The 24,099-nt window shown below is 36.4% G+C and overlaps 1 protein-coding gene across 1 annotated transcript; it reads left to right on the top strand.

Moving 5' to 3' along the window:
• Positions 1–495: 495 nt before the first annotated feature.
• On the top strand, positions 496–23,856 carry CXXC4 (CXXC finger protein 4). The gene is made up of 2 exons (XM_036853099.1): positions 496–1,566; positions 19,854–23,856. Exons 1-2 carry the CDS (start codon positions 496–498, stop codon positions 19,896–19,898), a joined length of 1,116 nt encoding a protein of 371 aa, XP_036708994.1. The 3' UTR covers positions 19,899–23,856.
• Positions 23,857–24,099: the final 243 nt, after the last annotated feature.

Here is a 24,099-nt window from a genome sequence, read left to right as displayed (position 1 = left end):
TATAAGAATAGGGGGGAGGAGCCGTGGTGTGCTGTGAGGAGGGAGAGAGCGGGGCTGGGAGCGTGGGGGAAGGATGGGAATGGGGGGGTGGGTCACGTCTTGATGATTGTTATGCAAACGACCTGACGAAGAATGTGGGAGCTTTCAGCGTCTGCGGTGGGGTAGTGAGGGAGGCTGTTTATTTATTTGTCGATCTTTTTCCTCGTGCTGCTTGTTGGAATGACTTTCTTTATTTTAGTTGTAACAGTTGGAGGATAATGCAAAGGAAGACGCTGCCTGGTAATTCACCGTCTGTGGAAATGCGCCCCAGAGAGGAATAAAGCAGTCCTCACCTTGCTCTCCCCACCCGGACCCACTTTCCCCTCCCGCCTCGGCCCCCACCCCGGCACCACCATCACCCCCTTCCCTCCCCCCCACCTTCCCCCCTTTCCCACCCAGGTGTCGGACCAGACGGTCCCCACTTCCACCCTGCACCCCTTCTTCCCCCCCTGTACCATGAACACCAATGTCTGCGTGGAGCCCGGGCCGAGCCCGGAGGCCCCGGGCTTGCCCAAGGAAAGCCACCTGCCCGAGGGGGCCCTGAACAGCCTTGTGGATTACAACTCGGAGATGGAGCGCTACCGCTCCTTTGCCACCTCCTTCTACAAGACCAACGGGGGCGCCTTCCCGCAGGCGGCCAAGATCGCGCGCATCACCACCCCCATCTTCCCCAGCAGCGCCGCCGCCGCCGCGGCCGCCGCGCGCATCGGCATGTCCCCCTGGAACTGCGACAACGCGGCCACCGCCGCCGCCGCCACCGCCATGCTCTGGGGCAGCGGCGGGGGCGGGGGCGGCGGCGGCGGAGGCGGTGGCGGCGGCGGCGGCGGCGGGGGCGGCGGGGGCAGCAGGAAATCCTCCTCCGCCGCCGCCTCCTCCTCCGCCTCCTCCTCGGCGATCCTCCCCGCCGGCGGTGGCGGTGGTGGCGGCGGCGGCGGCGGCGGCGGCGGCGGCGGCGGCGGCGGCAGCAGGACCAGCATGCACCACCGAAACGACTCCCAGAGGCTGGGGAAAGCTGGCTGCCCGCCAGAGCCGTCGTTGCAAATGGCAAATACTAATTTCCTCTCCACCTTATCCCCCGAACACTGCAGACCTTTGGCGGGGGAATGCATGAACAAGCTCAAATGCGGCGCTGCTGAAGCAGAGATAATGAATCTCCCCGAGCGCGTGGGGACTTTTTCCGCTATCCCGGCTTTAGGGGGCATCTCATTACCTCCAGGGGTCATCGTCATGACAGCCCTTCACTCCCCCGCAGCAGCCTCAGCAGCCGTCACAGACAGTGCGTTTCAAATTGCCAATCTGGCAGACTGCCCGCAGAATCATTCCTCCTCCTCCTCGTCCTCCTCGGGGGGAGCTGGCGGAGCCAACCCGGCCAAGAAGAAGAGGAAAAGGTGTGGGGTCTGCGTGCCCTGCAAGAGGCTCATCAACTGTGGCGTCTGCAGCAGTTGCAGGAACCGCAAAACGGGACACCAGATCTGCAAATTTAGAAAATGTGAAGAGCTAAAGAAAAAACCTGGCACTTCGCTAGAGGTCAGAGGAGATGATTTCTTGTTTCCCAGTCTCCCCCCCTCCCTCCTCACTCCCCTCTCCTCTCCCCTTCAGGGCTTCTTGTCTGGCTTCAAGATGCAGTACCCCTTTCCTGAAGCTTCATTCAGGTTGTAAGATAACAGTTGTAGGTGGTTTGCGGAGGTCATGGCCTCTCCGCCACCCTCCCCAGCTGCACTTCGCCTGGAACCGCCCTCCATATGGGGAGGGCGCCCCTCCTTTTTAGCTCCGGGAGGAAAACTAATGTAATTGGTTTGAAAAATCAGAAGTTTCACATTCAATATGCTCAGAAATTTCCCTTGGTGGTTCAAAATGACCCCTCCCCCCCCCCCCCGATTATTATTTTTAAAGCATCTCTGCCCAAAGGGTGGGACACATCACATTCTATATACTTTTATTGGGCAAGAGAGACTTAATAGTGGCCCAGTTGTTAACAGTGAGGACACAGTTTGTGGCACACAAGCCTACATTCCCATTAACACACACACACAGAGTAATCATTGAAACGGAAATACATTAATTCAAAAAGGGATTTTCTACCCTCTTCTAGGATAATTTTTCTCCTTACCATGACAAAATGTTTCTGTTTCCTCATTTTATTTTCTGCATACTTGGTATTTTTCCAGAAAGTGGATATAGTATAGAAAGCTGAACACCATTTGCAGCTTTTAAGGAGAGATGACTTAGAAGAGATACCATTTGTAGCAGGTGATGGTAATTTTATTTAAGAATGTCTTACATAGCTTAGAAACGAATGATTCCTAAAACTCAGTTACAAAAATTATAAATTTGGGGTTCTGCATTTAGCAGATTAACCATTTTGTAGTCACAAAATTGTTGTATACACCAAGCACTGTTTTGTTGGACACCCTATTTGGTCAATAATAGTTTCTTTTTCCTATATGCCCTTAAAACAGACAACGTGCAGATTATCACTAAATTACTTGTTAAATTAGGCTTTTAATTACGTTTAATACAAAGATTGACGTGTTTGGTGGAAATTTCATATGGTGAGCTGATCAAAACAAAAGGGGAAAAAATGGAAAATCAGAGGTAAATGGGTTTGGTGGTGTATTTAGTAAAGAAATATGGACAGGTAATCATATTTAGCCTCTTGATATAATTTACAGAGTAGATGGCTAAGTGTTCATATATAGGTGGTGGATTTAGCATTAGGGAATATTCTATGGGCTGGATTGTAGGCTGAGAGTTGTTCTCACAAGTTATCATCAGAGGGAAATCTGCACATTCTTTTAAAAAATTGTGAACGTGGCTTAAAGGAGTTTTCTCCAAGAAGGACTGGTCTTTAAAAGGAGAAAGGAAAAGAGTTAAAGATCTTTGCATGTTTGAACACAAGTAAGATACAGTTTTTTTTTTTTTAAGTTTTATTAATATAAGTCAAAGCAAATAGCACTTTGGAATTCCCTCAAAATCAATTTATATTGATATCATTATTGATTATGATCAATTCCATCAAAATATTGCATTGATTCCTCTTTATAAAAGAACCCATCTCTGTTGAAAGTTTGACTTTACTCCAGGGTGGTTTATTACATTTCCTTTGGCAACTCTGCTTAAGCAAAGATAATAGCAATTATAAAGGCATAGGTCCATGTGTTTTCTTAGGTGGCAAAAAGTAGTTTTTAGCTTTGAATGATCTTCTCTGGATTAATATAACTTCTCTAGATCTCTAAGGCCCATGGGCAATTAAAATTCAGTTCATACTAAAGCCTCCTGTTATTGCCCAGTTGATACATAGCTTTTATTTTTTTTCCTCTCGAACTATAGTATCTAGGATTATAGAATCTAGAATTATAGATTTGGTGTTGCTAAGTGGCCTTCATCTTTTGCTAGACTCATGCACTGCCTGCATCCCAGTTTAGGGTATGTAGTAGATAGGACCACTGAATAATTCTCATTTATTTAGTAAGTAACCTCTCTGAACGAGTTTAATGTGAGTACCAAGAGGTTTTCTGCACAAGTTTCTATGCTGATTTATTAGTCTAAACAAATTTCATAAGTTTCCTTTTTTCTTCCTTTGGATAGTTTTCCCACAAACTTACCGTGATCCTTAAGTTTCTTAGGCTTTTTGATCACAAAATTCCATAGTATTACCTTTTCTTCTCTTTTAAAATTCTGTTGATCTTCAGAAACTGGGGTGTGTATGGGAGGGGAAACATTTCTCTCTTTGTAGAGCTCTCTGAAGATGTTCTCCTAGCTATACACCCCTTCCTACCAGAGAATTGTTCTTGGTTCAAGGCTAAGATTATTAGTGGAATGCAATTTGGCAGAAAGAAAGAAAAAGTTTTGTTTTTTTAAAAATTTTAATTGGCTAAGATTCTATCGAGGTCATTTTAAAGCGGCAAAGACAGCATGATTGCCTTAAGCACATGTGTAACCACACAGTTATGGTTGTAGGAAACCAGCTGGATGCACGTCAGAGTGACAGAGTTTACATGACTGAACCAAAGCTGGAGCAGTGGTTGTGGGATGGTGAAAAGTACCCCTGCTGACCTGCTTCCCTCTCTAATTTGGTTTCTGGAACTTATCATCATCTGTGGAGATGTTTTAGATGTCAGGTAGACTCCCTGGCTAAGGATAGTGATTTGGGGATTCATTATGGATATTACCTGTGGATTTCAGGTATAAGTTCAGTAGCTAATATTTGTTGACTTTAAAGTATGGACACCAATTAATATCGGGGTTATTGTCATCACTATTATTCTTATTTATCACTTCAAGCCCCATGTGCTCTTCTTCCCTTTGACTTATTCTCATGCCAAATACTGGAGGCATAATCAGATTTTCAGGGTGAGTAAACTGAAATTAAGACAGATTCACATAGATGTGTTGGGATTCTTGCCCACGTTTTTTAAAGCCTCCCCTCTGGCATTCCTTTTAAAACTGCTTTACTTATTTCCACGTTTTCCTGCTTAGCCTCATGTTAAGATCATCTTAATTCCTTAAAAATATATTAATAAAATCATCCCTTTATTGTATTCCATATAATGACAATGCACATAAAACAAACTTAGTTTTTCTATGATATTGTGCACTGTATAGTTGCGTATAAGACTATTCATTTAGTCAATTACTCCACTAAAAAAATTATCACTGATTATTCAAAGCAGTCATTACAAATACTGTATGCCCCTGTGCAACAAAACTTATCTTAAAAACTTGTATCCTAAATGATCAATATTAAGTTCCCAGATAGTTTAAGAAATGGGATTACATAGTATGATAATACATTATATGACAGACCTTTGTCTCACACAAAGGTAATCTCATACAAAGGGAATCCTGTAGTTTTTATATTCACAGCAGTTACATTTCTGATACTAAGATCTAACTTTTTAAAATCTCTCAACCTGATATGACTCAAGGGAGAAAATTGTCCCGTGGGTAACCCCAGCCTCGTAGTCCCTGAACATTGTTCAGGTGACGTGATTGATCTCTGTGGGACAGCATTAGAGACCACACAGATCTGGTTTCTCTCCCATTAGCTGATTTATGGAATTACATTAGTAAGCAGCGCCTCGGGAGACTTCCCTGCCCCCGCTCTTGGCTCTTTGCTGAGCGTACACACCGCTGCCACCCAGGCTTTCTGTGAGCTGGAGGCGGGAGTTGGAAGAAGAACATTAGAGTGAAGAGACTGAGAAACTGGAAAGTCAGGAAAAAGGATAATCTCATCTTCTTTCCTTTCTTTTCTCTCTTTTAAAAATTTATCTGCTGAATGAACGGGCCCCAAATAATTTTCCGCAAGTTAGGTTGAGGTCCTAAGAGGTCTCGTGGAAAGCATCCAGATATTGCCCCACGCTTGGTAACTGGATTTAGAAGAGTGTTCTAAGGGAGGAGGGACACATTTCCTATACACGAGGTTAAGTTCTAAGAGCTTCAACCACACAAATGGCAATTGTAAAATTCTGGACAGAGCATTGTCTGCAATTTTTGCAGGAAGGTGGCACCTGCTTCCCCACCTTTTCATTTGTAGACCACACACAAAATAGGTGTGTCACTCAAACTCAGACTCTGTAGGGTTCAATAATGAAACCGCTCAACAATTGAACATGTCGTATAAGATTTGGAAGTTTGTGACCAAAAAAACCTATAGGTAAAATACAAATGTTTCGTATCTTAAATTGCAACATACAACAGTTTGTCATTTTATATCATAGTTCAAAAATGGGTTTTCAGTTTCAAGAATCAAAAACATCCCAGTATAAAAATACACATTTTTGTTTTAATCAAAGGGAAAGAGGAAACTTTTCAAGATATTCAAACCAAATGATAGTAGATTAACACTAGAATGTAATATAGAAATAACATAGGGAAAAGAGTCTGAATTTCATAAATGCTAAGAAAAAAAGCTCAGAAAAGTTCAGCTTTGACTAAAGTCAGAAAATAGATTTGTTGCCAAGACATCAAAGTGTAATGCAAGTCCAGTGAGATTCTTTCCATCACTAGATTTAACAGAAGTTAGTCAAAGTTGTTTTTAAAAGAATCACACATTTTAAAATAATTCCTAAATGAAAATCATACCCCTTCTCATCCAAACATCATGTAAATTCTAACCAATCTTTTGGATGGCAATTAGGAATAGTAGAATAAAAGCAATTAAAAGCATTTGTAAATTATCTTATAAGAATGTTTGTTTGAAGTTCAGCCATCATTAAACAAAATAAAAATAAACAATCAAAAAGCCAATAACAACAACAAACTTTAGACTTTAATCATATAAAAATATTTGGATATTTTAAATGAGAATGGAAAGTATATCTAGTGATGAAGGAAATAAAAGTTACTTGATTTTTAAACTTTTTAATGAATTGATTATTGAAGCATTGCTGCATATTTTGGTTAGTTTTAGTCAACTGTTCTCCTGGGTGAATAGTTAAGAATTTTGCACAGTGCAGACTTACAGATTGACAAATACAGGACAATTTAATAAAATAGTCTGTAAGACTAAAAACTGAAAGGTGTGTAAAAAGACATAGGCATTTCATCCATATTTGTTCTAGAGTACAAGGTTGGAGACTGAAGAACTATGTCGGGGTGATCCTGGAGACACTGATAGAATATTCCCTCTGGATATAAACATAAACCAAAAAACTATTGGAGCGTTCCCCAGGAACAGGTTGAAGTGTGTCTTAAAAAAACTCATCTGAAGTAGTTGGTGCTCCTAGAACTTACTGTTCAATCTCAATTGGTCAGATTGAATATGTAGTTAACTTTTACCAGAAAACAATTCACTTTTTAATTTTGCTTTGGAAAAATGTAACAAAATGTCCTACTATCCAGTAAGTTTCACAAGCCTGGATATGCTTCAGTCTCTTACATTTATTTTTATTCATATTTTACAAATATTAAAAATGAGCTCATTCATCATACAAAAATATCTACTTAAATTAATAGGTTAAATTCAAGATTTATTGAAAGGCCCATGTAAATATGGAAGTTGGAGAAAGGACTACTTCTCTTTCAGTTTTCCTCTTATTTTCAGATTAGTTTTTAAAAAGCAAAAATGAACCCAAAGTAATGGTAAAATCTTTCACCTTTGTAAGTGTGATTTTTCAGTCACCAATTAGAACGTCAGATGATCTTGGCTGGGGAAGTAGAGCACTCTAGATAATATCATTTTTTTTTTTTTAACAAAAACCTGTTTTCAAGACAGTACTTTCTTTGGGGGTATCAGTGTAAATTTTGAGGATTTTGTGCATGCATAATTGTATTCCTTCATTTGTGCTTCAGTGCTTCTGCTATTCTTAGCATACTTTTTCATCTAGCATTTATGCTATTATCCTTAGTAGTTTCAAAATATTGAGGGAGGGACACACAGGTGGTTTTATCCTTCAGTCATATCTTGTTCCATCACATGCAAACACCTGTCCTGAAATTGAATTATTCTGCAGGGTAATCGAAAAGCCTCCCTCTATTCAGCGTCACATGTTTTCTGTTGTTTATTGAGTTATGTTGCACCATACTTCAGATGCGACAGCCATTTAATAATGTTGAAGACTTAGCTCTGCAGGGGCTAAAAGGATCCCAGCAGGCTTGTTAACTTCTACTTTAAAACATTATGAGAAATATTTTTTTCTCTGTGAAACTTCAGGGCTTTCTCTTAATTTATTTCAAGAGCATAAGAATCCATAGCCAGGTATGAGAGCGAACCTGTGAAATTTTTTTGTTTTTCTATTTTTTTGATCTTTAACCTAACTATTTCACATTACATTTCTTACTCAGAAGACAGTGGCAAAGCAAACAACTGCTTTTTCAAAGAACTAATAACTAAAGATGCATTTCTTTGGCTGATATAAAACCAAATATAAATTATATTTAGAAAAAATAAACTACTAGTTTCTTGGCTTTTCACTTCTTTTATAATTAAAAATAATATTTGGACCCTTGTGGCTACATTTAGGTGATAGATTGTGGGAAGAGCCACTAGTTTCAAGTAACTTACCAGTTGAACAATATTAGCTACATCAGCATTACTTCTCTGAACTTTATTTCCTCAACTGTGAAATGGACATAGTAATACCAACCTTCACTACAACTTTTTTTTTTTTTTTAATTTTTGGTTGTGTTGGGTCTTCATTTCTGTGCGAGCGCTTTCTCTAGTTGTGGCAAGCGGGGGCCACTCTTCATCGCGGTGCGCGGGCCTCTCACTATCGCGGCCTCTCTTGTTGCAGAGCACAGGCTCCAGACGCACAGGCTCAGTAGTTGTGGCTCACGGGCCTAGTTGCTCCGCGGCATGTGGGATCCTCCCAGACCAGGGCTCGAACCCGTGTCCCCTGCCTTAGCAGGCAGATTCTCAACCACTGCACCACCAGGGAAGCCCTGCAGTACAACTTTTAATACTGTGTGTAGGTTCATGTTCTTTGCATACTGAAAGATGCTATACGATTTCTCGTTCCTAATTTAAAGTCATCAATAAAAAGTAGAGGAGAAGACAATTATATTTACAGATAATTCAGTATACCAACAAGTTACTTATAGTTATCAGAAATTAAAGCCCATGTAGACTATTTTGTGGCTTTGAGTTTTCTGAATATTTGTTTTAATCATCCAGTTCACCAAAGATCTGACATGATTTCACTTGGAAAGAGATAAACCTGATAAACAAATCCTCCTTCCTCACCAAAGGCACACCACTACCATTAATTTCTGTATCTTTTAATAGATTTTGTGTGTGTGTGTGTGTGTTTGTGTTTCAACTCAATACCTTTGTTTGGCTACTATTTCCTTTATTTGGACAGACACAGGAGTTGTTCTAAATGTGCATTTGTGAGTTTAAGAAAATAATTGTAAGAAATGGTTAAATGCTGTCACAGATTCTGGTTGGAGAACATATTTACAAACACTGGAAAATTGTAGAGTTACTCTTGTTTTCGAAGATGGGGTGTGTGTGTGTGTGTGTGTGTGAGTGAGTGTGTAGGAAGTTAAACAGGTAGATACACATTTTGAGATTAAAAAGTGAAGTGACTATGCAGGGCTTTTTCTTTTTTCTTTTTAATAAGAAGAGAGTATTTATGAAATGAAGAAAGTTAGTGAGCAATAATAGAAAATGCTGTTGGTTTTCTGGGAGAAAATAGTGATAAGCCCTAAAAGATTTGGAATACTAACCAAGAAAGCTTTAAAAACGAAGGAGAAAGAGATATTCAAGCCAGGGTGCAATGCAGTATGTAGAAGAAGTTTTGTCAGGACAGGGTATGGAAGTCTGCTTTGCTGACTATAACTGCTGAAGCAGTTATAGAAGTTTTGCAGAGAATGGAAACAGTGAAGGGGGAGATAATGTTTTCATGCTTGACTCAATGTATTTGGTTAGGGAGTCAGAGCTGAGTCTAAAGTTCAGTGGAATGGCAGCTGAATTAGAGACAAGGAGAAACAGATTGTGTTTTAGTTGATGTTATTATATTTACTTATGCCTTTGAAACATTTGGTAGAATAATTCCCGAGTGTAACTGAATACTTCCAAGATGGGTGGAAAATGGGATTCCATTTGGGTGTCATATTCATCTAAATTCATATTTCAGAGGACATTCTGGAGCAAGTGAAGAAAAGTGTCAAACTATGGGGGAAACTGTGCTGAAAGTGCTGTTTCTTGCTCAAGGACTTAAAAAAAAACCTCTGGATGATTGATAGTATCAAAAGGATAGAGATCAAGTAGGATGAGAGAAGAAAGGGATAAATGTTTATAGAGCAGGAAGAGTCATGGGCATTTCTGTGTATTTCAGCAAATCTGGCAAATTCTGGAGAAGATGTATTTTCTTTAAAACTTTACAGAGTGAAAAGAGATGAAATAAATTTTTAAAAGAATAATGGACTGTATAGATTTAATTGTGTGGAAATGATGATTATGAGTGATGGTGAATCAGTGGCAGAAAAATAACTGTGCTGGGGAAAGACTTCTCTATGGGAAATGTTCTTGTTTATAGGTTAAGTGAGATCAGGGATGGTTTTAATGGAGTCGAGAATAAGGAAAAGAGATAAAATTCTCAGTTGTATGTAGATGAATGCGAAGTGAGATGTGGCATCTTCTCAAAAACACTCAGTGTGCTCTAATTGTCAGTCATGAAAAACAAAATAGAGAACACTAGCCTTTAAAATGCCAAAGGATATACATATTGGTTCTTCTCTGTAAGGCTGCTATCTATAGAGTTAAATACGTTATGAAGTGGAGTGGTTTTGGATTTTCCTCATGTGATGCTTTTCACATGTACATGTTATTTGTACGGCGTGAAGCTGTGTTTTGCAAACTGCAGGTGACAACACATTAGTGGTCCATGAAAACCAATGTGTTGGCTTATCGCCAGGATTTTTAGAAAGTAGAATAGAATGGAATGGAGCAGAAAATATATGAGTGTATCACATGTAGTAAGAGTACATATTGTTAACTTTTGTTTCAGTTATGTATGTACACATAAATGTATGTGTATGCATGTACTAGGCTGCTATGTAGAATGTATTTCCAACTGTTGGTTGCAGTCAAAAAAGCTTGAAAAACACTAGTTTAGTGACAGCCACAACACTATTGAACAAATCTGTAGTGAGGAAAGAAATTATATTTGTAAATGGAACAATGTTACCAAGATAAAGAGTAAAATGTAAATGTGTTTCTATAAGTAGTGTGTCTTTACTTCTCCTAGGCAGGTCTGTACCTATGAGGTATATTCATGAATTCATGGTATATACTAAACACATGGTAAACCCTTGATAAATTCAATTCAATTCAACATATCTTTAGGTAGGAACTGTTATTTTCTAAGATTTGTAGTTAAGTGCTGTGGATACACACACATACACACACACACACATCTTGGCTTAAGGAACTCAAACTTTTCTTTATTCCTAACTGCCTTTTAAAAATACCTATGTCATTCCCTAATTCTACATCTTAATCTTTCATCCAAGATAATTAGCTCCCTACTTAACATTCTTAATTCTCAGCCCCAAGAATGGGCGCATTTCAAATGATATAAATGTAATTTTAGAAAACTCTGAAAGCAATCTCACACCTATTTAAAAGCCCTGGGATTCCTTAATTCATCCTTGGCCTAGTTGTTCCCAGATCTAGATAAGCAACACATACTGCTATCTGTGACTTCTACTTGGCTACCTCATGTGGTTATGTAGTGTAGTATTAAGTTTTCTAATAGTACTCCAGAATTTTTCAAGGAATAAGAAAAGAAAAAGGAATTCTTGCCTTGAACATACTGAGAATCTACAGTATGACTTGTTATTTCAAGCATATTTTACAGAGTACTGGAAACCCTTGTATGACCTGAATAAGAGAAAGAGCTATATTGAAAGAAAGAAAGGAAGGAAGGAAGAAAAGAAGAAAGGGAGGGAGGGAGAGAGGGAGGACAGGCAGACTGTAGTGTTATAGATTAAAGAGAAATGAGAAAGGAGCATGTTGTCAGAAAGGATTGTCATGTTCAAGGTCATCTTTTTGAGTCTGGTTTAAATAAGAAATTAGTAGAAATGGTTAATGCCTCAAATTTTTTTTGAAAGATGCCATGAGTCTGGGTTTAGATTCACTAGAACCACTCAGCATTGTTTCTTTGCATTTACCATAGTGGATGAAATAGTTTCATGTATACTAACTAGATTTTTTTTTCCTCCTAATTTCTCTTTAAGAGTAATTTGCTCAAGTCTGTAATTAGAAACATAGAAATGCCAAGATGGGAAAACTGATGCTAAAAATTGATGATGGTGTTTAGGGAGATAGAGGCCATCAGCATCTATAAACAACTAACTGTTCAGAAATATCAGTGTAATTTTTAAGGGGTTATACAGAGAATTTCCTGGAAAATACAGAATTGCGCATATAGAAAAGACTCCAGAAAAATGATGAAAAGAATATTAATCACTACAGCTTATAAATCCTGTGCCTGAAAAAAGTTAGGCTTATTAATTTACTCTACTAGTTAACTATGCGATTGTGACTCTGTTTGCATGAAGATGGGAGTACATGATACACATAGAAAAAGAAGTAGTACATGGAAATTCCCTTAGGAGAAATTTGACTCTTAAGGACTTGCTCTAGAACAAGGTACGGTGATACCATGTTAGTGGAGAATGCTTCAGAGTGTATGTCCTCTTAATGAGGGAGATTAACCAAAATACATTTCTAAAGAGCCAAGTAACATGTAATAACTTGATTAAATTATAATTGTTGACTGTGTACCTTTTAATTTTATTATTTAAACAGAAAATTAAGGGAAGAAACCAAGAAGTCAGCATGATTGTGAATTTAAACATTCAGTGTAATGGCAATTGCGGTTATTAAAAAGTTTTTTTTAAAAAAGAAATACTCCAAGCAACATGTGATTCTCAGAAGTATAGTTTTAATCAAGTACATTATTTTGCTGATAATATCTAATGACTGTGAAATGTTTGGAATTTTCTCTAAATTCCTCCAAGCAATTAATGGACATAAAACATGCCTTGGTTTCTAGGCTGGGTCTATCTCAGAGGTTGGCTTTTTGTCATAGAAGATTCTGAACCAAATGAAGTTCAGTGACTACATTCAAAATATTATAGAACTTAGCCCAAGAGGAATTTTCTATTAAACGTATTTTCACTTTTTATGCAATATAGAAAAAAATGAATATTTCTCAAATTCCCAGATCTCTAATAATCAAAAAGAAGCACCATAATTTGAATTTCTTATAGAGATTAGGTATAACTATTGTATTTTATTTGAATAGAAGTTAGAGGCTGTCCAAATCATGGCTTTGATGGTTTTAAAAATCACCTCAATTTTTTTAACTGACCTCCCATTTCTTCACATTTTATGTGAATATTTCTTCTCTTCAATAAAAGGTGACAGTTCACTGTCTGCTTTAAAAAAATAACCAAAATTTTAAAAAATTGTCCAACAACTTGGTCATGAAAAGAATGCTGGTGGTGTTTTCGATAGCTAATTAGCAATGATCTCACCTAAAGGTATCATTGTAGTCAACAGGAATCAGTAGAGTGACTTTGAGGGGAGATAGAATTATTTAACTTGTGTCTGCCATATATATATATATATATATATATATATATATGAATTCATACATTCATATATATGTATATATATTCAGATTCATTATCGTATAACCATATATTTTTTTTCATAAAGATTTAAACATATGGGCATATATAAATAAAATTAACTCTAAATATTTTAATCATTCTTGACAGTATTGATTTTATTAACCTGATTTTTGCTTTTTTAATATCAATTTTACTTTTAATTTTCTTTCACACTTCCTCTTATACATAGGTTAAAAATACTATATAAAATATTTTTTCAAAAGCATCTTTTAAATTTATGGATCGTTGAAAATTTTTTCTCTTTCTGCTTATCCTGGTACCATCCCTATTATAGTTTATTTTTATAAATCCAAGAATATTTTAATCACTAAACTACCCATGTGTAATACAATAAATTTGCTTATTGTTGGAAGGATGTGGTTTGAAGTGTTTTTACCAAAAGCAATTGAAATATAATCCTATATAGCATTAATCAAGACACTTGCCTAAATCAAGTAAGTTACATTAGATACTGAGGCCAAAAGTGGGTGCTTTTTTTGGCCACTTCTGGGCCAGTGGGAATCTTGGTGTCAAACTGTTACTTCTCTTCCTACCAACCCACTCCTTCCCCATAGACACACACACCCACCTTTGGACAGTTGTTTTCCTTACTGGCTCTACCACCATATTGACTTGACTTAGCACCTTTACAACATAGTATATAATCTCATCTTTCCATTTACAAAAGTTAGCTAAGTTTAAAGTCATGCCATCACAGTGGTGATGGAGAGGGTGGTGGTGTTCTCATAGGAGGGGGGGGGGAGAGGAAGAGCCCTCATATTTGCAAGACAGAAGGAGTAGCAGGAACAACAGCCCACAGAGAATCAATACTAATGAAAAAGCCATCTCTAGTTCCACCATTAATTAGAGAAATTCTGGCCACAAATGTCAATTTGGAAACCAGAAAAGTGGAATGCTCCTTATAATCATATTTAAGACCTCCAAAAATTTGGGTCATAAAAGTTATGCAGTTACTTATTTGGTGCTTTCTCCCTTTTAAAGAGGGGTCTAATATTCCCATTAGTGGTATTTGATAGGTGTTTTTAGTTTACATTTGGATCATGGCCAAAATAAGGTGTGAGCATACCAAAGACCTGTACAGTTATATGATGAATGAATCTGAATTCTGAGAAAAACTAATCTGGTAGACAGCACATATATGATACATATAAATTACAACAGGACAGAACGAGAAAGTAAGTTAGGTGTACTTTGAAAGGTGGAAACAGTGTATACTTATATTAATCCATATATTTCAAAATATTGGAATTGTTAAAATATAGTTATTTTTTTATTATAATAACAGTAAATTATTGGGCTGTGAGCTTATCATTTATCATAAATTAATTGTTCTCTCAAACTTACTGAACTATGCTATACCTGTGCTTGCTAATAATTCTACTATAGTTATTGGATTATGGTTTTTAAAATATACTATTTGTAAATAGGATATAGAAAAATATTTTTGCCTAAAACATTTTGGGGAGTCTCTAACATTTACTAGGTATAATTTTAGACCATAACTACTGATCATCCAAATTTGTAATAATGTGCATGTGTGTGTGTTTTCACATTCACAATATTGTACAGTATATATAATACAATTTTCCATTTCTCCAATTAGGTTTTGAAATTTTGTTGGTACAAAAATTAAGAACCTATATAACTTGATATTTTAGCATTCTTTGTGAATCAAATCAGAAAAAAAGTAGTTTTTTTTAACCAGCAGGAATCCTTTTCATTTTGTTCAGCCACAATACCCCAAAGTTTGAAAGTTTCATATGAAGCCAAAACAAAATATAATCAAATGTCTAAAGACAAACAATGATTCCTGCTACTCTTTTTTTTTGTCATATTTATTCATGTACTTCTTGTTGCAGAATTTCAGTGATTCATTAAGGTTTTCAAGTTCTAGTGCAAAGAGGTAAATCAAATGCAGTGAGGGGTTCCAATTTCAAGGACTTAGATGCTCAAAAGTCTAAGAAACTTATAGTGGAGTTTCTCACAGTGAAAACAAAAGTTTTTATTTGAAATATATATATTTCAAAAGAGTTTATAAGAAGCTGTATTGGCTGACTACAATTCGAAATTGCTTTGCTTTTGGTTGGAAGAAGCATACTTCCCATAATTATATGGGGATCGGAAAATGATTGGTTGTTTATGTTTCTTTAATTAATAATAAATGGGGAAACAGGAAATTATTTTTTGATTAATCTAAGAATAATGGTACCCCAAAATACTGACTTCAGCTTGGGAAGTATTGTATTAGAGCCATCCTGTTTCACAGTAGAATTCTGAAGGCCTATGTGAATCACTGAGACTTTTGGATTAGAAACTACATGAATAAATATTGGAAAGATATAGTTAACTTTAGTTACATAATTTGCTAATGTCTTAATTATTATCTCAATTTATAACTTTTATGCATTCTGAAGTAAATTTCAGCATCGAGTTGTCTTTTATTTGCTCTTTAAAAACTCATGTCTAGCTTTATTAAAAATGATTAGTTTTGTTTGCTGTCCTGAATATTGCAACATCTTACATATTGTATCTAGCTAGATGTGAATAGCCAATCCCATATAAATTCATATGTAGGAAAGTATAGATACCCAATTTCAGTTTTTAGGAGATGAGTTTTTATTAGGCTTGACATATTTTAAATTTTATTTATTTATTTATGACTGTGTTGGGTCTTCGTTTCTGCGCGAGGGCTTTCTCTAGTTGCGGCAAATGGGGGCCACTCTTCATCGCGGTGCGCGGGCCTCTCACTATCGCGGCCTCTCTTGTTGCGGAGCACAGGCTCCAGACGCGCAGGCTCAGTAATTGTGGCTCACGGGCCCAGTTGCTCCGCAGCATGTGGGATCTTCCCAGATCAGGTCTCGAACCCGTGTCCCCTGCATTAGCAGGCAGATTCTCAACCACTGCGCCACCAGGGAAGCCCCAGGCTTGACATATTTTAACCAATTTTAAACGAGTATGTAGATGCATGCCCGACCTAAAGATACCACAGTTCACATGACTGCCTACCAAGCACCAAAAGAGAAAGTTATGCTCAAATTCTTAAGGTAGCAGATTTGGTGATGTTTACTGATTTTAGGTTATTTAATTATTTCTTCATTGCTGATTTAATGAAAATCAAGATGAAATACATTTCTGCCAAAGACATATTGATAATTTTTGTATTCATTTTTTTATAAGAAGTAAATGTAAAACGTACTTAGGTTTGGATTACATAATTATTTTATTCAATAATTTGCCTTTTAAAGTTATTTAGGAGGAAAACAGAAGGCATTCCTTTAAACTTGAAGGTCATTCTGAGCCTGGCTCGTGTAGGGGTGAATTCCCTGGAACACCATGCTTTACAGCAGTACCGGAAGGAGAACTGGGGGCTGCAGGTTTCTCCCCAGGCCTCCTGGGAGCAAGGCTGCTGTTTGCCAGTGTTTGCACCCATGTGAGCAGTGAAGACTGCCTTAAACAATGCTGATCAACTCAATTCTATTCTTTACCTCCCCACCCCCTTCTCTTCCTGGGGAATCTGGCTTCCCTGTCACTCAGGATAATGATTTCCTGCAAGCATCACTGAGATCCAGAAAGTCACTGTAATCTCATCAAGAATGTGATTCCCCAGCTGGGACTCTTGAATTTATATAACCCGAAAGTAGCTGGTCAGGGTGCTTAATCCACCACATTGGTGTGGTGAAGCCCTCCAACCATTTAAAATAGAAGTCCTCTTACAAAGACGACCTCATTAGAGAAGATATGTCCCCAAATTAGGACAGACTTAATTAGAACCCATAATTTAACCCAATGTTTTACATATGAAAACAGTGTTGCTCCCCCCATTCTGGCTTAAAAGAATCAATCCAGGCCTTAAGGAAATTTCCAGTGAGCCCAGTGAAAATTGGGCAGGAGGTTGGATATACATCTGCTTTGTGTGACCTGTGGGATGCTGAAGAGTTTGGTTTCTTTCTTTAACCTTGAAATAAAACTTAGAGAATCCTCACTTCAAGTTTCTGGTGAATGCCTTGAAGATTTGTTCCAATTAATGCACCAGTGGTTTTCCTAAATTTTCTCACATATTTTAGGTGATTTCCCAACTAATCATTTTTAGGGTTCAACCTCAAAGATCTTAATATAAGGGAGAAATAATTTTTAATAGGTGCGTCCCTGCTTACCTTCTCCCTTTCCCTGTAGCAATGGATTGTCTATATCCTTATTTTTGGAGATACATACTGGTCTCAAAATTGTATACATACTAATATGTACACATCACAGTGCAATTTTGTGACAGGTCATGACAATAAAGAAAACTAGCTCTCTGCTTTTCTCATATTGGCATGATCTAATTACTGTTTAGTGCTAACAAGCATTGAGAAGCGATTATCTTTTTCCTCACAACAATGACCTTTGATCTCGTGTGGCATCTTATAAAGCTTGCTTTTCCTAAATATTGCAGATAAAATTGAGTGGTGGAAAGGGGCACAGGAAGAGCCAAGAATTGGAAGAGAGATTTAAAAATGAAACTAAGACATAAGGAGTTCATCTCATTTAAAAAATGTGCTCCATATATTTCTTCTGTTTATCTTCATAAACATATATGTTTATCAGGATACAAGATATATAAGTATATACTTACAGTCTTATTTCCAGTTGGCATCTGAGAGTAAGTTGGCATCTCTATGTCACATACTGTACACATAAATGTGAATATATATGGATATATATGCACATGTTTATTTTTCATATGTGATTCTGCAATGCATGGATATGCTTGGATCTAACTTATCTTGTTAAAAATGACTACATTTATATAAGTATGCATACTTATATAAAATTTATTCTTAGTTGGCATCAGGCAGCAAGTTAGCCTCTGGTGTAAACTAAGTTTTCATTTACTGCTTATATATATATGTGTGTGTGTAAAGCACGAATATTAAGATGAATGAATATATTTTCTTATTATTTCATACAGTACTTTTAATAATGATTAAATAAGTGTAATGAGCATATATAATTACGTATATCATTTAAAAGTTACTTTTTTAAAAGTAGTAAAGGGTTTTTTCTCACCAACCAAGTCAAATGATGGGGATCCAGGTATGCATAGTGAACTGGCGAGAAGACAGATTAACCCATGAGGAGTAGGGAGTACAATATTAGTAAGTACTGTTTTTAATGGGAATAATGGACCTTTTTGTTTGTGATTTTAGAAAATATTCACAAGTTTTAAATATTTTTTGTACACCTATATGCAAACTTGAATTAGACAGCCTTAGTTTGTTCTTGACACATTCATTGTGAAGTATATCATGTTGACTATGAGCACAGTTTTTTTAAACTTCTATTTAATGCAGATAAGCCAAAATGGTTATTTTATTCATTTAAATTTCATTTGACATCTCAGTTAACACAGTTTTATTTTTAGATGACATTGCTACAGTACGACTGTGTCAACCAAATAAGTCATATATGAGAAAGTAAATGAAAGCTAACCTCAATTATTAAAGAGTGTATGTAGTAGAATTTTTCATGTATTTTCTGAAAATTCAAGTGCTGTTAACACTGTCTTAAGATGTGTTTACAAGGGGTGTGTGTGTGTGTTCTTTTATACCTACTCGATATTTTGGTAATATTCAACATACCAATTTACATACTTACTAATCTATAGCAGCTGTCTTATAGGCTACACAGGCTTGTTGGACAGGTCTAAAGAAGAAAATCAACTTTTTTGTTTTGCCCTACGGGAAAATTTACTCTTAGCTTTTTGTTCCTCATGTACCATCAATATATACTCATGTGATTCTGTTTTATAAAGAGTATGGCATGATGAATTACTGTAAAGTTAATATATAAAAGAAAATTTGATAGCTTAACTACTGTTTATCCAACAAAAAACCCCACAGTAACTGTAAGCTTCTTGTTAAAAGGATTGCTCATACGTTTAGTGCTGGTTTATTACTCCTTTGGAAAACTATAGTATTTTTCTGGTGCAAAAGGATCGTTATGCAGCATTGAGTATCATTGGTTAGTTATAAGTTTGTCTCATATATATGACATTAATTTGTTGCAAATGCAGACATTTTAAAATAGCGGTATATTTTGTCCGTATAGTTCTCATTCCATTATATGTAGGAATGTTTAGCATTAGTAGTTATTAAATATAGAGGTAATATTGATGTTATATTTGTTGTTGTCCTGTCATAAAAGAAATTCTCCAGAATAAAGAAATTACTTCACTGAATTCTGAACATCAGCCTTACATAGACTGCATATGTATGTAGCAGATACAGATTTTAAGTACGCTTGCTGGCTCTAGCAAGCGTACTTAAAATGCAGCCTATGTAAGGCTGATGTAAGTATATACTGTATCTGGTCTTCCTACTGTTGGCTAATAGTTTGAACCTCCCCCTTTCTTCTGATTGCCATCCATGTTCTAGGCTGTGTGTCCTATATTTTTTAGACCAATGTGTTTTAATCATTATATTTAGTAAATTATCATTAAATTCAATATTCTAATTTTTGTAGTATTCTAAGATTAAACATTTGTTTTTTATTTAATGTTGAAATATACAAGCCATTATGTTGTGTATAGCTGACTAAAAATATTACTGAAGTGTAAAGGAGAAAAATCTAATTTTATATTGACATAGAAAGAAAGCTTAACTTGTTTTCTTGCTCTTTTTTTATAGAGAACACCTGTTCCCAGCGCTGAAGCATTCCGATGGTTCTTTTAAAGCAGTAGTATATCTTATTTTCAAGGCATTTGGAAGTGAAAGGCAAACTAAATGTCTTGTTTTAAGAAACTGCTTAGTCCACCACTGAAGAAAATATCCAGATATTATTTTCATTTTATGTATAGGGGTTTCTTCACAAAAAAAAAGGAAAAGAAAAGAAAAAAGACATATAAAAATAATCTGGGAGCTTGGGGAATTGGCCAGTCTATTTACTTTCAATACCCTGATTCTTTCTTTGATGTAATTTAGCTATCCTAGTGAAGTTGTTGTCTATTTTGAAAGTGGCTGTAAAAAATAAGTTTGGGTAAACCCCTGCTGTAAAATCATGTATCTTTGCAAAGTACATATCTATACTTCATTTTCAAATATATGTGTTTCAGTACTGTAAACTGTACAGATAGCAGCTTGTATTTTGTGTGTTTAGACACAAGGAGACAATCATCTCTGAGCATCTATGGAGATTAACAGTTTGTACACAACAGTCTGGTTCTGCGAGTTAAATCTGGAGCAATAAATTTTAGCTTTAAATATTTTTTGCCAGTTGTTTCTAGGAGCAGCAACAGCAGTGGCATGTTTTGCCATGCATCTTTCTGTAGAGACTTGATGCCGAGTTTTATAAGACTAAAAGATGATGATGCATCCAGCAATTACCTTCAGTTGTATTGTTCTAAGAGGGGAAGATGTTAGGAAAGTTTCAATTAATCTTTTGAGCACTATATTAGAGTAGTGGTTATGCACTTGCATTGCTTACAAACGAGCTGTACAGAAAGGTATACCTCCCAAATCCTTAGTGTAGTTGACTTGTCTCGGGTGACACTGTAAGGGGGAGTACTCAGAGTAGTTGGAACATGCAGAATCAGTTGTATAATTTTTTTTTCTTTAAACAGTGTTTTCTAGGATACAGGATAAAGTATCATATCTTAGGGGAGAAATTTATGACTGACCTTTTTTTTTTTCCCCCAGTCCAACATGGGTTGTATGTATTTTTTTGTTTGTCTATTTTTTGCTCTTTTTCTTTTTTTGGTAGATAAAAAGAAACACTTAATAAAATGTATCCAAATGTTTAAATTCCATGTATGATATTAAAAGGGTAGTTTTGTTTTAAAATTTGAATACATAAAGGCCTCCTGCATGAGGCATGGCTAGGTACATTTTTAAATTCAAAAGAATGAAATACGTTCATGAAAGTGAGGCTTTTAAATCTCTTTTTATCTCCCTTTCTCACAGCCTCCTGGTTGCAGCGGTGGCCTTCCCCTAGGCCCTCAGTGGAACGTGCCGTTGCTTCCATTCCCATTTTTGTCACTGGATGCTTTCATTACTGAGAAGGCAGGACCACAGTCTGTGGAATTCCATAAATGCAAACAGCCCCCAAACAAAAGGAGCTAATGCTTCATAGGACCCATGCTACCTTTTCAGGTAGTGTTTGGTTTTCTTCTGGCAGTCAGGGTTCTTAAGGCTGTCCCATTAGGACAAATGTTAGTGATGACATGATCCCTAAGAGTTTTCTTTCTTTCTTTCTTTCTTTTTTTTTTTTTTTTTCTGCCAGATTAGAAAGACTATTTTCAGCTTCAGGAATAAAACAGAGGTTAGCCAAAACACATAGAGTATCCAAGTTGCCACGTTACTGTAACTTTTGTCCTCTAGTCACTAGCTAGCTATTGTAGCCTGTGACATCCATAAGCCTGCTGAAAAGTTAGCAATGTGGACCATGTGAAGAAAAATAACCTGAGAAGAGAAAGGGTGATGAAAAGGACTGTAAAGTTTTAGAAAGACTAACAGATGAATAATTTTAAAAGGCTAGTTGTAGTTTTGAATGGGAAATAATACGGACAGAGGAGATTTTTTTTAAACGCAGAAAGAGCACTTCATCCTTGGGTGTGGAGAAGGCACTTAACAAACGCCAGTGTGAAAAACAATGTGACTTAACTTGCCTAGGGTCTGAATGCAAGGTCTACAGTTACTGTCAAGTAGCCTTCTTGAAGAAAATTCATTATGTATTACACTTATCCATGTTTAGAGAAGAGAATTATATGATCACAAATTAAAACGTGCTGTATATTAATTTTGAGATAGCTTTCTACTTGATGTATATTCCTTTGAAGGTTCTGGTTGGAATTTCTCTTTCTGCTGTGGGACCAATGAGAGCTGTATGAGTTCTTTCTTGTTCCATTTTTTATTTTATTTGACTTTTTTTTTTTAACCAATTTGCGAATGAATTACAAGTAAGTGAAAACTTACTTTCACACTTGAATGGTAAGGTTGCCTGGCTTTTTGGAAAATGATGATTGTTATTACAGAATTGAAACAAACTTTTATTCAGGCTGCATTAGGCATACGGTAACATATAAAGATCTCATAGCAATGTACTGTGAGTCTAAAATACATGCTAGTACTGCATGTCTGATGTGTTTTTGTTTGTTTTCTTAAAGAATTAATGAATCTGTATATTGTAAAATGTGGTGTTTTTACATGTCAATTCAATTTTTTAATGAAAGAAAATCTGTTGAGTATTGATATGGAGAAGTGCAGCTTTTCTTGAGTTCTCTTATGTGTTTTTATTCTTGATATTGTTCTTTTTTAAACTGCCCATTTTTTTATGCTTTTGGTTAAACTGTATTTATATAATGTAGGGTGCATATATGGTTCTCTTTGGTGATGTTGAAAGATATTACTCTTCCAGCCTCCCCTCAGTTCTCTCCCCTGTAAGTCAATGTATCGAGAACTTGTAAAGCGTATCATTACAGCCCTGAGGGATTGAAAGATTTACATTTTTCATGATTCTAAAATACCAATGAAATGTAACTTTTAAAAGTTCCTCACTGCATGTTTCATATGCAGTATCAAGAAAATTCAGAAGATAGCAATCAGATGTAGATCTGATTAAAAATTACATCTTAAAAATTACATAACAGATAAGCCAAATAAAAAACTATGTACGAGAGGTCTATCTGTGTACACAGGAGTCTTGCCTTCTCTAGGTGTAGATGAGGAGATGCCATATTCTGTCAGGATTTGGGGAGACCATGGAAAGTATTTGGGGTGTTGGCACGTAGTGCAGTGGATCCACTCCTTTGTCAGCTGTCACTCAGCCCCCTAACATCCCAAGAACATCAGAGTGCAAATCTTTCTCTTTCCAGGCCTTCAACCCAAAGTGATTTTCTGATGGATTCTGCCTGTCTGTGCATAAGTAGAGGCGTATTTACAAACTAGAAATGTGTCCATCCTTGGGAGAAAAAACAGTAATAGTCTTCCCCCAGGGTAAGAGTGTATAAAAATGTCTCCTGGTTGCTTAATTCCCAACATCCAACTTTCTTCTTCTAAATACATTTATAGGGAGCAAGAGATGGTAGGCTTCCTATGAATTAATATTAAGCAATCACTAAAAGAAAGGAATATTCCCTTCCTTTCATTCAGAACCCCTGGCATGTAAGTTGTATAATTAATACTAAAGCAAATAAAGTCTTTAAGCTGATAGTATCTGTAATCAAATAATGAAAAAAGGAAAGCAGTTAAATGAGCACACTACGCAGGGTCAAATATGTTCAGCAAAAAGCTGTAGTGGGTCTTTGATCATGGCTAGATTCACAGTGATATCAGACAGTTGGTTCTCATGTACAGCTAAATGTTTCAGATTTTGTTTTTATTAAATTTGGCAGTTTCACACTGAGATCTGTATTCCTAGTGAATAAAAGACAGCTACTTTGTTAGGAGGGATTCCATTTTCACAACTGTGAGGAAGTCAGAGATATTTCGGGAACATGGGCCACAAAATGTACTCCTTTCACAGTGTTCTCCTATTCTGAACTGTGCAGTTATCTATTAAATTTTCTAATAGATATTTGTGTAAGGTGTATGTATGCTTGTGCAATTATTAAAAAAGCAGTTTTGGAAAACAGTGTATTTATTAAAGAAAATTACTTACGGGGCATGTACAAAACTGTAAAAAAAAAAAAAAAAAAAAAAAACCTTAAAAAAAAAAAAAACCACATTCAATTTGCCCAGTAAAGTTGTTTTTGTGAAATTTCTGTGTTGTTGAATAAAGGACTTTAGTATTCAAAAGATCTCTTTTTCCATGAACAAATTTTTATTTGTGAGATTTTAAGTAATCAGCATATAATCCTGAGATCCTGAAAGTCTAATTTTTTTATGATAAAAACATTTTTAATTCTGCACTTGCCCTTATGTCAGCAGAATGAATACT

This window comes from Balaenoptera musculus, chromosome 5 (genome assembly GCF_009873245.2).
Source record: "Balaenoptera musculus isolate JJ_BM4_2016_0621 chromosome 5, mBalMus1.pri.v3, whole genome shotgun sequence".
Taxonomy (NCBI): Eukaryota; Metazoa; Chordata; class Mammalia; order Artiodactyla; family Balaenopteridae; genus Balaenoptera; species Balaenoptera musculus.
Note: the sequence above shows the minus strand (reverse complement) of the source record. Positions and strands in the feature narration are given on the sequence as shown.